Here is a 14497-nt window from a genome sequence, read left to right as displayed (position 1 = left end):
GACTAGTTTTTATTATTATTAATTTTATTATCATTGTTATTATGTGTTTGTGTGTCTCGATGCTTCAGGAGACAGGATATCTACTTCCTAGCTTTTTCTTCTTCAGTAACTAGCAATGTGCTAACATCCTGCTTTATGTTTTATCAATTAATCTTGTGCTCATACACAGCATCTCACAAAAGTCTCACATTTGATTATATCTTTTAATGAAGAAATGACACTTTGCCACAATGTGAACAGTGAACAGTGTAAATTTGCTGTCCCCTCAAAATAACACATCACACAGCCGTTAATGTCTAAACCGCTGGCAACTAAAGTGAGTCCAGCCCTAAGAGAAAAAGGCCAAAGTCAGGTTTTAACTTGCGTTCAGTAAACATCATTAGTAACATTATTTCCTCCTCTGGCTAAAAATACATCGTGGCTGAGCAGTGGTGCTTTGAGCTAAATGCTAACATGCTGATGTTGTAACTTAGCATGCTAACATTTGCCTATTAGCATCAGACAGAAAGGACAGCTGAGGCTGATGGGAATGTCGTCAGTTTTGCAGGTAAACCAAAGTACAGACAAATTAAAAGTTTCTGAGAAAATATATGTATAAGAAAGTTAGTAAAGCGTTGCTTAGAAGTTTGAATACTGTCGACAAAAGTGGTCCAGAAATTTAAAATGGATGGACTTGTGGGTAGCTCACTGTGACATCCAGGACGTCCACGGAAGGTAACACCTCGTTAGGGGGCTTTCTGATCAGAGAAGTTGAAGAAAACCAGCATGCAAGTTCAGCACAGTTGGCTAAATGAACATTTCACTTATTAAAACCACAAATGTCGACCTCGCGGTGGCGCTAGAAGAAAAGTCGGAGCATCGTTGAAGTCAGGACTCATCCTCTTGAGGAACATCTGGGCAAAGTTTCATGAAAATGCATTTACATACACAACCAGCAAGGCTAGAAAGTACTGAGCTGGACGCAAGAAACATGAAGAAAAAATAAGCAAAGAAGCCTTTCATTTGCATATTTAAATATATTTTTCACACGCAAAGGTGATTTGGTGAAAGTTAAAATAAGAATCTCAGTGGAAGATGTACTTACCATAAAGCTTCAGTATTATTATAAATTAAATCAAATACACACGTCTCAATTAGACGCCTGGGGCCGGTTTCAAAAGCTATTTCAGACCGGTCTATAGTGTTAGACTAGTCTAAAAAAAAAAGGTGTCTTATTTACCCAGAATTCATTGCAGTGTAGTCCTACTTAAGAGAGTCAGGGTCTCCAGTGCTTTGTGCAACGGTCTGATTTAGATGTCTAGAGTCTGACTTTCTATGTCTAAGCCATAGTCAAAGTCTATCTTTGTGAAACCGGCCCCTGGTCTGGGCTTTAAGTTCTCTGCATATATATAAGCCCACCAGGTCACTAGTCTCAGCTGATGGTGCATACAAATATAAATGTTTAAACTTTTGGATTTGCATTTCAGTCATTTTAAAGAAACAATGAGCACCAAAGTATAATTCACTCAGATTCACCGGCATGGTAAACTTTTTAAGCAGGTTTTTAGTCCCAACATGTGGCCGTTCCTTTATTATTTATATATTCCTTTAGTCTGTAAGGGTCCACTGATCAAAATAATCAAAAGGATTTTTCATAAAAATAAATCCAAGTTGGCTTTTATCCTTTCATTACCGGTGTTTGAGGTTGGATCAGATGCTGTGTCTCGGAGGTAGATCGATGCAAGTAATATTGACTCCGGTTTAAATAAATGATTAAATAGTTCACTATCACTATTGAATTTATATTTAGATATTTATTATTTCCCATATTTGCAGAGCAGGAGTTTTGTGGGACAGGAATTAAAGGCCTAGATTAAAGCCATTAGTTAAAGTTCATTCCAGCTCTGCTTTCTGACGATGTTCCGTCTTTATGACCCTGTCGCTGCTGCTGTTATCTCCCGCTTCTCTTTTTGTTGCCTTTCAAATGCTCATTAACGCAGAATCAGGTCTGAAGGCTGAGACGGTCTAACCGCATTAATCCCTTCATCAACACCATGGATTTCTTAAAGGCCAATATTGATCCTTCGTCCTCTATTCAAGTTCCTCCAGTTCAATCAGGCGCAGTCATCTCATGAAAAGATGTCTTAGTCCAAAATGATTTGCGTCTTTATCCCCACGAGATCTTCAGCAGTCAGTCTGACTTTAATAAGATTTCAGTCGTACAGAAAAAGCTTAGCGTCTTCCTCTCCTGTCTCTCCCTCAGTCCTCCTCCTGTCAGCGGATTCCTGCTTGTGAAAACATAACTGACCACCAAAGTTTCTGTCTTCAGGCTGTTTGATGTCTTCTTGAATGTGGAGACATGTCGATCTTTTCTTTCAGGACAAACGTCTTATCATCACACGTTTTTTGTTTTCATGGGAACTAAAAAGCTGGCACTTTTCAGGAGCAATTGTATTATTATGAATTGATTAGCAGCAAGGCAGCAGAAATTGTTGGGAAACATAGTCTTCATTTAGAAAAACAAGGGTCAGATTTTAGTTTTAGTTTTTTTGTTTTCTTGTGAGAATAATAACTTGTGCTCTAGAGAAAATAAACTGCGACTCTGTTTGTAAAAAGCAGTTATTCAGCCATTGAAATTATATATTATGTATACACTACATACACACATATTTAAGTCAAAGCAATAGATTTAATTAGAAAATTAGGTAAAGCAAAGACAAAAAAAAAATACATTATAAATTTTATAAATAAATTATATTAAAATAAATAAATATCTATATTATTTATTTATTTACATTTTTAATAAATAAATTATAATTTATAATAATTATAAAATTTAATTTTAAAAATTATCTAATGTAAGTAAAAGTTTGACTTTTTTTTGTGTGTAAATGTTAAGTAAAACATTTGAATATCTACAGTTGAGGATCATGTGATATGCTTGAAAGCTCCAGAACAGTCACTAAATGGAGGCGAGCTTCTTATACCAACTTTACTCTTGTAGCACTTTTCAAAGCAGTATTTGCACAGTTTGTTACGGGACGGAAAAAAGAAAGACAAGATGATATATGAACACGTGCACAAAAAGTTAAGATCATGAAAAGGCCAAAAGTAAAGACAACAAAGTTTAAGATGCTTTTCAACAGCCGAAGACCTGATTAAGAGCTTTAACAAATATTTATCTGAATTTAATGGCAAATATGTTTAATAACTTTTCCCCAAAGCAGAGTTACAAGTTTCCTTTTCATCTCCCAGTTTTCCCAGAGTCAGACTGGTTTTATTGGCTTCATGTCCAGCGTCCTCTCTCTTGCTATTTTTAATTTGCTGTAAACAGAAAATGCACACAAGTAAAAGCAGAGTTTACACGTGCAAACAATATTTACAGCGACTGCTCAGAAAAAGAGCGATAAACGGGTAAACAGACAGAAATAAAACTCTGTAAAACTGTTCAGCTTCTTTAAAGTCTGAATGTTTAACTTTTAGGTATAAATACAAACCAGTATCCCCCTTTTTACTCTAATCTCTGGCTCTGATTTCCTCTCTGGTTCGGTCTGATCAGACTGTGACTCTGCTGTAAAAGCATTCCTGATTCCAGTTTATGTGTTTAGACTCATAAATGACTAAATGAGCTGTGGGGGTCAGTCGATGGTTTCAGCTGATGGACGGAGTTTCTTTTCCTGCCTCATTTCCTCGAGCACAAGATGTTCATTCTTTAATAATCACACAAACAGGCGAAGGAGAATTTATTACCACAAGAGAACTGTTGAAAACTCATTTCAGGAGCAAGTATTCAGACACTTTACTAAAGTTTCTTTTCCACCAGGTTTATGTTTATATATTATACTGTATATTGTTCATGTTGTATTATTAAAACCCATTAGACATATTTGTATTCTGTTGGTTTGGTTATGCATCTAACTTTATTTCACATTAAAACTGAATGAAGAAGCAAACAGCTGAATTGCAAACCCTCAAAATGCCAAATACTTTGTTAAATGTGTATAAAATAAAGCAAAAGAAGTAATGATGCATCCCAGAAGCAAAAGAAAAACTGTGCATGAATATTTTGGAGGACAATCTCTCATTAGGAAGTTTTAGTCTGTCCATCCTGGATAATTTAAGTTATTGTTTTTCATTCTTTTGTGGTTAATAGATATATATAGGTATTTTGTTGTGGGACCGCAGGAGCCCAACTTGAGGGCCCTCTGAGGGCCTCTGGACCAGCGGTTGGAAACTATTTTTACCGACAGGAGTTCTGAGTTCAGCCACGCGAGGTCGCTGTTGGTTTTTCACCTTAACACACACTCGTGAAGCTCCTTCAGCTCCTTCAGGTCCGCGTGAGCGCGCATCAGCCCGGGGTGCCCTGAGGGACGACATGTGACGGGGACGCGCACTGTGAAAGTGAGCAGGGAGTGAACCGCACCGCGTCACTGTGAGTCCGCACACTGGACTCATCACAACACACCGTCTGTCCAGCAGTTTTACTAAGAACAGGAACCAGCTCGTGACTGTTTGGACTGTTTCAGGTGTGAATTTAGTATTTTTTTTAGTTGCTCCTTTGATTGTCAGCACGTTTTTTTTGGGGGGGGGGGGGGGGGGACATTTCACCCTTTTTTATGAGCCTCGGAGAGGTCCGAATGAATCCGTGCGTAAAGCTGCTGACCAACGTGCCAAAAAACTGATTGACATTTGCGACGTTTTGCGCAATAAAACCACAAACTTGATAGCAGCTCACCTGCACGCGTTTCCTGCTGCTGAGGATGTCAGTCAGATGAGCGCCGAGCTGCTGTTCAGGTGGCTTTAACGCTCCGCGGGAGGAGATGTGACCATGTCCTTTACGCACCGGCTCGCTCTGTTCCTGCTCGGCTTCACCTTCATCCACACGGTCAGTACCTTACTCATTGTGATTATTATTACCAGGCTTAATGTGATCATTTTATTAAAATATTAATAGGAGGTGTTTATATTGGTGTTTATTTGAATTCTTTCTGCAACATTACTCCACATGCTAATCTCTTGTGGCGCTAAATCTTTAGTTTTAATTGGCTTAAAAGCGTAATTAGGCCATCTAGTATTCCTAGAATAGTCACACAGCGAGTCTTTTGTGACCTTTATTCTACTTGATTTGTCTTTATTACCCCTAATATTCCTACTGACACACTTACACTTTTACATTTCTACCTTTTTTAAGTGTGTTTTATTTTCATCATATAAACATCTGCTCTGCTGCTTTCAGTCTCATTGCTGATTGAACTGTAAATCACCACTGATCAACTTTACTTTCTGCATCTCACTACTCTTTTACTCTTCCACTGTATGAAAATCAATTAATTATTGATTCATTTACTGGCTACTACTCATTAATTTTTAATACTCAGGTGGTCCGTTCACACAGTATGCTGGTCTCTATACTTAGACTCTGCAGCCTGGACCTTCACTTACAGATGTTATCATCTTTCAGTGAAGCTTTGAGTGTTGGACTGTTCCTTAGTGGGTTTGGATGCAGACAACTCAAGTGGATGATTAACTCATTTGTTACTGAAGTAGAAATGTTGTAAAGGTGACCTCAGTGTGCCAGAAATCCACTCAAAGTGACTCATGTCAAGTTTTCAGTCTGAAAAGAAAAAGCAGACTTTTCACAGCTGTCTTATCTGTAGCTTTTACCCCAGACTTTTTATGTATATTTACATGCAGAAAAGCTTCATTTAAAGTTAGAAAACCTGCATTTTTAAACTGATAATTTAAATTCACAGCTTGTCTAGGCTTTTCTACAGGTTTTGCAGACATAAAAAAAACAGTTGAAAGCATCAAAAACATAAAAAGAATAAACGGACAAGATTTAGTTTTTTTTGCTTCTGAATGTTCTTCCAGTCTTATGCATTGATTTTAGGTGATTATTGACTCTTTTACTTACCCCTCCACATCTTTTCCCTTTATGTTTCTCCTTTAAGTAGCTTTAAGGTTTGAAAGAAAAAGTATTTTGTTCCATTAAGTTTGTACACATTTCCTCCTAAATTCAGCCTGATGCGTTTGGTGTCTTTGAACATTTTAGGAGCTCCGTTGGAAATTTAAATAAGTCTGAACAGAATTTGGCTGCACAGAGTTTTTAATGACTTTAAGAGGCAAGATTGTCCCTCAAAATGCCTTTAACGTCGCATAGAGGGAACATTTTCCAGCTGAAACTGACTTAAAAACAAAAAGGATTCAGACTGTGACGGCGTTGCTACTTTCTGAGACGTAAATTTCACGTCAGACATTCGTAATCATAAAATAAATTTCTCGGCTGTCTGTGTGTGTTACAGTAGTTGTGTGTTACAGTAGTTGTGTATTTACTTATGCTAAAGGTTAATGACTTCTGCTTCATATATCTTACTGGAGAGCAGAGTCCTGCTGTTATCTGAGGCTACAGGAACATGACGTTAAATATGAAAACTATCAGTTTGACACTTACTGTGCTAAATATAGAGATTATACAGGATATTTACTTAAAAATAAGTGAGCCAAACATCCTACCTGTGATTATTGAAGCTAAGCTGCGATGGGCTGATTTAATCCTAGTTTTGTGTTTTTAATGTACATATTGTCTTGTCTGTTTAAAAGTCCTGCAGAGTCAGTACGCCGCTCTCATGTTGACCAACCCGGCTGATCTGTTAAAAGGCTTTTAAAGAGGAGCGAGAGACGAGGAGATCACTCAACTCGCTGCCGGTTAGGAGACAGGTTGATTCACTTTCTGTGTGTTGGCACTGAGAAGCGGCGTAATTTGATTTGCTCAAGTCGGGCTATTACTTGCAGCTGAGTTATTCCTCTTTGCAGCCTCTTAAGAGTTCAGCTGGGGGGCGTTTTATAGCGGAGTTTAAATGTCCTCTTCACGTTCCAGTGAGCACTGATTTAGTGATACGCAGGTGAAAAGACGTTCCCGCTGTTTTAAAACAAGACGTGTACCAAAGCTTTTATTAAGGACACACACACCCGGTTCAAAAAACACACTAAATAAATAGAAATATAGAAATCAATAGTTGATGACATCTCTAAATCAATATGTAAGGGGTTTCAACTCTCACCCAATGCATGCTGGGATATGTTCCACCACTCCTTAGATGGGATCCGTGTATGTGTGTTGCTTCTGACAGGTGGATTTTTCAGGCTGCTGCATCAAGGAAAAGGAAACATGTTTCTTCACTTCTTCAGTGACCAGTGAGCATCAGTCTGGTGGTTTCAAGGTGAAAAGATGTTGAGATGACCCTTCTTTCAACATTTTAAAAACTGTCTGCACGTTGAAATATAATCACTAAAATGGCGTAAAATGTAGACGTTTATAAAGTGTTAGACCTGCAAACCACAAAATCAGAGCTCACTGGCGTCCGTTCCTCTCCTTTCATGCGGTGGCCTTTTCTTTTTTAAGGAGGAAAAACTGAAGAACTGACAGGGAAAGATGGATCTCAGTAACAGAAGTTGATTATTTCCATACGTCTCCTTGTTACCGTTGTGTCCCAGATTTATTCTGGAGACTGATTCTTCTTGTTCTGAGCAGTGTGGTCACAAGAAATGTAAAGTAAAAAGAGTTTTTAACTAACAGATCTTAATCCCCGAGTTGAAATAACTGAGATGGAGCACATCTCCAGTTTGCGTCAGAAATCACACTCCTTCTTAGAGTCATTTGTCGATTCAGTGTAATTTACACTTTCCAGAGATATCGTCTATAAATCTTCTTGGAAATCATAGGAACAAAAGTTGCTTCAGAACTTCCGTGAGAATCACCACGTTTTTACGTTTTCTTCAGTATCAAAGTGATCCAGTGAGAGTTGTCTGTACATCTGTGGGTAAACTGCAAACAGGAAGCGATAACAGTTTATCCGGCGTACCTTTATTTGTGCCAATTAATTAAAAAACAGACTCATTATACTTCCTGTTTATATTCCCGAAAGAATTTTTGGAACTACGTTTTTCAAACGTTAGATCATGATTAATAAATTAAGAGAATAACAATAAATATAAAAGGTGTATGGAAAAGTTTATTTTCTTCTTTGATTTAATTCAAAAAGTGAATCTTTCATTAATTTTAGAGTCTTTACACATAAAGTGAAATATGTCGAGCCTTTTTTTGGTTTAATCTTGATGATTACACCATACAGCTCATGGAAATGAAAACTCCAGTATCTCAAAAGGTATTTTAATTTCAGAATGAAGACTTTATAAAACAGAAATGTCAACATGAGAAGAGCTCTAATCAGCTAATTACCCCAAATCGCTCGCAAAGCTTTCCTGAGCCTTTAATCTCTTGCCAGCTTCCAGATGCTCACTATGAACTTTTCCACGATATAAATTTTTTTGAGATGCACCGGTATATTCATTGACATCACTGAGGCTCAGAAGGTCGTCAGCTGTTGTCTTGATTTTGAGTCCCACAGTGTCAGACTTACCATTCAGTGCTTCATAAACCAACTGTATATATTAAAATCAATTTGACTCAAAAGAAACCAGCGCAAAGATTTGAGAGCTGGAGTCACAGTAGGTCAGTTTTGTTATCGTCTCAATGTGGATGTTAGGCTTTGTTTTGATTGGCTCGCGGTCAGTTTGAGCTTACAGTGGTCAGCGGTGCCAAAGGCCACGGGGGGGGCCAGAGAAAAAACAAATCCATTCAAATATGTCTTTAAACGTGGCCAGGCAGACGTGCCAGAGAGAGATTTCTGTTTTAGTATTTCACCACAGCATCAGTGACCGAGAGAAACTGTGGTGCTTTTATTGTTCTCCGTGAACGCATCGGGTCTAATCTGTGGTTTCTGGACGCAGTCGAGGTCAGACGAGGTTCAGGATTACAAACATCCTCTTGTTTTATTTAATCCAGAACATTTCATCCGTAATGGATCTGCGTGTTTCTCTGTGTGTTTGTATGTATTAGAGCTCATTAGATGACGGAGATTATGTTGTTTGATAGACAGCGGTGGGTTAAATCAGGTCAAACAGTTTAACCTCTGCCCTTTGCCACTTTCTTTTTATAGTTTGTGTTTTGAGAAGCAGAAAATGCAAAGAGGAAAGACAAATTTCCAATGAGATGTAAAACAATGAGGATCCCGGCGCCCCCATGAGACACACCTGGAGCTTAACGTCAGTATTTATCATCCTGGAAAATGTATTTGAATGTTTAAGTTTTAATCATTAAAGCTTTTTTCTTCTGAAATATGTCCAGCCGCTTCAGACAGGAAATTAAATTTAAAACACATTAAAATTAAACTGCAAATGTATCATCTGCTCACCCGAATGTCAGCGTAAACTTAATTAAAGTTGGCAGAAAACCAAAAACCAAACACACAGCTAGTTTACTCTTGGTGACTGTAAGATCTTCCAGAGGAATGATTCATCAGGACTTAAAAGTCAGGAGGCTCAGTTTCCTACTTTGAAGCCTTAGTGTTGCAGCAGGATTTATGGAGAAGGAAGCAGCCGAATACACATCATCCTTTTCTAAGATGTTCATATTTGACGTCAGAAGTTGATTTTCTGATCAAACAGCGTTAAGGTGGAAGCCTTCAACATCAGTTTTCCCACCAGTCCCTGAACGCACCAGATGAGCACCATCAGACTGTTTTCAGTCAACACATAAAACAATACAGCAAAAGAATTATAAAAAACAAACAATAATGAAGTCACTTAACGGAAAAACTGGTTCCTGCGGGATGTGAAGTCAACACAAACTAACCGATGGAGGCAGCGGGAGACGTGAGGAGTAAAAAGACTGTTTTTGTCAATGGTGTCTGGTGGCTTTGACTAGACCGACATAGTGTCTGTTTCTGGTTAAACGAAAAGGATCTTTATAAAAAGGCCCGACTCTGTAGGGATCCTTTCCAGAAGGTTGTCAGACACTTCTAACAACAACTTGAGCCTGTCAGCGGCATTGACCCCTCGCTAAGCTATGCCCCGAATACACAGCTGGCCAATCACAGCGCAGTATAGGACTCGCTCTAACTGAAGTCCGACACTTTCATGGATGCGCTCCACTGACTCTGATGCAAAGACTCGTTTTCTAGCTTATTTTGGCTGTTTTTTCTAAGAAATGGTCAAACGCCGTTCCTGGGGCAACTTGTAATTATTACAGTCGCTACCCAGAGAGGTTGAAAGGAAGTACGATTTATTCTCTAAAATAAATCCAGAAAAATGTGGGCTGTGGATTGTTCCTAATGTAATGTTAGTTAGCTAACGCTAGATCGGTAGGTTTTAGCTTCTTTCTGTCATTTTTTGTCAGTTTGACGGCCTGAATACAATCTTCAAATGTATAATGCAACTGTAAAACTGTCTTCTTCTTCTTCTGAGATCGCTTTTTCCAACAAATGTGACAATATTTCTCCAGCGCAGACAGTTTGTCAGACTTAGCAACAGTAACTAAGGGAGGCGGGGCTTAGCAAAGGGTCAATTGCCCGCAAGGATTACTTTGCAACCCTGTTTCACTGTTATTCCACTTAATCATGGAAAAAACATGGAAGTCCCAGTTGAAAAGTATTAAAGTTACCCTACGGAGAGCGGCAGGGTATCTCAGCGTCAGTATATCAATGAAGTGAAGTTGACACATGGATTTTGTTGATAGTGTTTGTCTTTGTGTGGATTGTTCACGCTGCCCTTTGTTTACACTGTGTTTGAGTGTGTGTGTCCTTGGTTACCGTCAGCTGTACCAGGACACACACACACACACACACACACGGCAGCAAGCGTTATCATTTATCAGCCGCACAAAAGTTTGGGTTGTAAGTTCGTCACACAGCGTCAATGTCGGCACAGCAGGCGCTAATGAGGTGAGGCTAATTAACAGTAAGGAGCTGAGTGTGTTCTAGATGAAAGAAAACTTGTTTTTCTTTTTCTTTTTTTCTAACAGAGCCGAGCCAGTTACTGCTCAGTGCCGGCACACTCTGGCATTATGGGCTGTGGCCCATATCTGGCTGCCGAGTGCAAATAGGTTTCCAGGACTCGATGTTTGGGTTGAGACTTTTGAATTGGGTCAGTATCGAAACCAGAAGTCAGATCTGGACTTTACATCAGTATCCGTAACCTCGAGTCCTGGGGGGGCTAATTTTTTGCAATCAAAATATTATTCTTTTAATATTTACTTCCAACTGATAATGAAGTTCTGCAGCCTGAGAGGAGGAATGAAAACTATTTCGGAACAGCCTGAAATTCAAATTGATATCCATCATCTGCTCTCAGGACACATCAGTGTAAACTTTTATTAAAGTGGGTAGAAAGCCAAGCACACCGAGGTTACGCCCTAGCAGGTCCAATAAAATGTTCATTAAATTTCAACAAAAAAACAAGGTATGAAGCCAAATAACTGCAGAGTGGGAACAGAAGTCTAAAAATAACTTTGTTAGTGGCTGTTTTACCCTCGCTGACAGTATCCAAGGACGGTTTAAATCAAGGGCAACTGGAGAGCCTCTCATCCAAGCGGGACGCAAATCCAATGCGGAAGTCCTTCAAACCTGCATTATATTGAAAATCCAGCAGGGGGCGACTCTTCTGGTTGCAAAAAGAAGTCAGTTTCCATTAGAAATAATGGGAAAATGTTTCTACTTCTCAGCTGATTTATTCCCTCAGTAAACACTTTCCTGATGAGTTTATGATCTCAGTCGCTAGTTTCAAGTCTTCTTCAACACAACATGATGTTCATTTAGTGAATTATGGTCCCATTTAGAGGAAAATAGACCATAAATCAGAGTATGATTAGTTTTAAGACTGTTGTTCGCTCGACAAAGTTATCAGCCCGGTTAAAATGTTTAGTTAACGTGAATTACAGATGCACCTAGCTAAGCAAGCTAGCTAGCTCCGCACACGGCCGTTAGCTCCACCGTCTCGTCCAAATATGGTCACGTCCGGTGCTGCTGGTTGAAAAAAACTCAACATGGCGACGCCCAAACTCGAGGTTTCAAAACGGAAGCCGACAAACCAGCAGGTGACGTCAAAATGACTACGTCCACTTCTTATATACAGTCTGTGGTCTCATCCAAGGGGCTTCTTCTTTAGTTCTGATTGACTGGGACGGGAATCCCAGCTGTTCAACCTCTGCGAGGTCGTTATCAACGTGATGGATACCACTCCCTTCAAATGTATGTAAACAGTGAGTCTTGGCCTGAGGAGTTGGCTCTTCTGTGCTGTGGCTGTTGTTGGGCTGAGCCTCTTGCGTTACTCTGAACTGTCCTCACTGCCAGGAAACACCACGAACATAAAAGCTTTGTTGGGCATAAGAGCTCATTCTTGTCAACAAAAAGCAGATGGGATATTTATTTCTGTATCTTCAAGTTTCCCCCAAATCGGTCGCAGTCACTTACTAGTTAATTTACTTGATGAAATGTGGTCTTTTTATCTACACAGTCAGCAGAAGCAGCAGAGGCAGTTGTAGTACTTCAAAACCAGATTGCCATGATTACTGTCAAAAATAACACGCCATCTCTGAGTTCTGCAGATCATTACGATCGCCGTGCATCACGGACAGTGTTGGGCAATAAGTTTCTAGTTAAGTAATAATATTACTTACATTATTATTATTACTTACATTATTTTTTTCAACCAATATTGCGATTACGATTAACATGCAATACATTTTTTTATCTCTTTACCGCCTGTATTATTCAAAACGGACAAGCAGTAAATCAGTGTACAGTATGACCAACACAATATTAGATAGATTAAACACACACTGTTGTTTCTTGTGGGTCGGGCCTGTGTTATGATGAAATTAGGTGATGCATGAATTATTATTATGAGCAATGGTGGAGTATCAAGTAAGTATCAAATTTTAATAATATGAGAAAGATAATTTGAATCTGGTCATGGCATTGAAAAATATGATATAGTATCATCAGGTTGGGCGGTGGTTAGCACTGTCGCCTCGTGGGTTCAAACCCCGGTTGCTCCAGCCTTTCTGTGTGGAGTTTGCATGTTCTCCCCGTGTCTGCGTGGGTTCTCTCCGGGTGCTCCGGCTTCCTCCCACCATCCAAAGACATGCAGGCTAGGTTGATTGGTGACCCTAAATTGTCCTTATGTGTGGCTCTGCGATGGACTGGCGACCTGTCCAGGGTGTACCCCGCCTTGCGCCCGATGTACGCAGGATAAGCGGTTGACGATGGATGGATGGATCATCAGGTTGGCCTACACACCACAAGAAAAACTAAGTTCACCAAGTGCGTAATACAGTAAGCGCTCAATACAAAACCCACAGTTCATCCACCAATTAATGAGTCTATCTCAAAAACCTCCAAAAATACTCAGTTTGAGGTTCAATTCAAAAGTTGGCCAATGAAAATAAAACCAAGTGACGCCTCTCGTGTTTAATAGACCAGCTTAGTAATTCACCACCGGAGTCCAGCTGTCAAGCTTAAGGGCATTGTAAAAAACAAGTCATGGGGACAGCGTTACGTGCAGACTGCTGTACTCTTGGGTGTCATGTGACCAGAGTGTAATCGCAGCCTTTTCATTAGAAAATCTCATTTGATCACATTGCGATAATATTGCAAATGCAATTAATCGTTCAGCCCTATTAGTGGATGATAAAAGTAACTAGTTACGTTACTGTATTACTTTCGTGCTTGCCCCACGACAGCAAGCAGTCTCTCCCGACTCCCACCTTTTGAACTAATAGCATATTCATATAAGCAGCAAGGATTAGGCTGTGGTTTTTACAAAACATATAATGTTTCTTAATGCCACCGTCTGAAACAAAAAACAAAGCAAGTAAATTTTTAACTACTGTTTTCTTGCACATGCATTTATCAGAGCAGTATTCAGGGTTTTTACAAAACATAAAACGTTGCTAAACGCCGCTCTCTCCCATTGCTGTGCTGCTTTAGCAGATGCTTCACTAAATTAAATGCAGATTTGTTCACGGTTGAAAGCTTTTTGCTGGTTTACCACGGACGACAATGTTCTTTGCATCTTAGATTGTGACACAATAATCGTGATACTTACAGCTGTGGAAAGAACACCTCTCCCCCTCGTTTTCCATTCATCTTTTCTTTTTTTACCTTTATTTAACCAGAAAGAAACTCATTGAGATTAAAAATCTCTTTTCCAAGAGCGTCGTGGCCAAGACAGACAGCAGCACAATTAACAAGGTTGCAGACATTAAAACATATAACATAAATGTAAAACATCTAACAATTGAGGATGGGAATAATTAGTGAGTTACAAGGTCATAAAATATTTTAATATAAATATTAAATATTTATATTTTAAGTAATAAACATCTACAGCCAGTGTGCACAGCCTCTATGTCATTTAAAAGTACTTTAAAAGCAACCAGTGAAACCAGCTCCTGAAGATTCAGGACATTTTGCAGCTGATTCCAAGCACAAGGAGCTGCTTACTTAAAAGCCCCTTTTCCCAATTCAGTCCGAACCTGAGGGACAGATAACAGTAATAAGTCCTCAGAACGAAGACAATATCTTCCTGTGCTTTTCTTTTTGAAGTAGGTTTGTAGGCATGGGGGAAGCAGACCAAAAATAGCCTTGTAAAAAAGAATGTGCCAATGATTAAGTCTACG

The 14497-nt window shown here is 39.2% G+C and overlaps 1 protein-coding gene across 1 annotated transcript in view; it reads left to right on the top strand.

Moving 5' to 3' along the window:
• Positions 1-4413: 4413 nt before the first annotated feature.
• Positions 4414-14497, top strand: part of LOC119913026 (vasoactive intestinal polypeptide receptor 2-like) — a 48451-nt gene continuing 38367 nt past the window's right edge. Inside the window, exon 1 of the mRNA XM_038732344.1 lies at positions 4414-4864. Within this exon, the coding sequence (XP_038588272.1) occupies positions 4808-4864 (57 nt within the window). The 5' untranslated portion in view covers positions 4414-4807. The remainder of the gene's footprint in view (positions 4865-14497) is intronic.

The sequence above is a fragment of the Micropterus salmoides genome, unplaced genomic scaffold, assembly GCF_014851395.1.
Source record: "Micropterus salmoides isolate LMB-PRFRI ecotype aquatic unplaced genomic scaffold, ASM1485139v1 Ms_hic_scaffold_1, whole genome shotgun sequence".
Lineage (NCBI taxonomy): Eukaryota > Metazoa > Chordata > Actinopteri > Centrarchiformes > Centrarchidae > Micropterus > Micropterus salmoides.
Note: the sequence above shows the minus strand (reverse complement) of the source record. Positions and strands in the feature narration are given on the sequence as shown.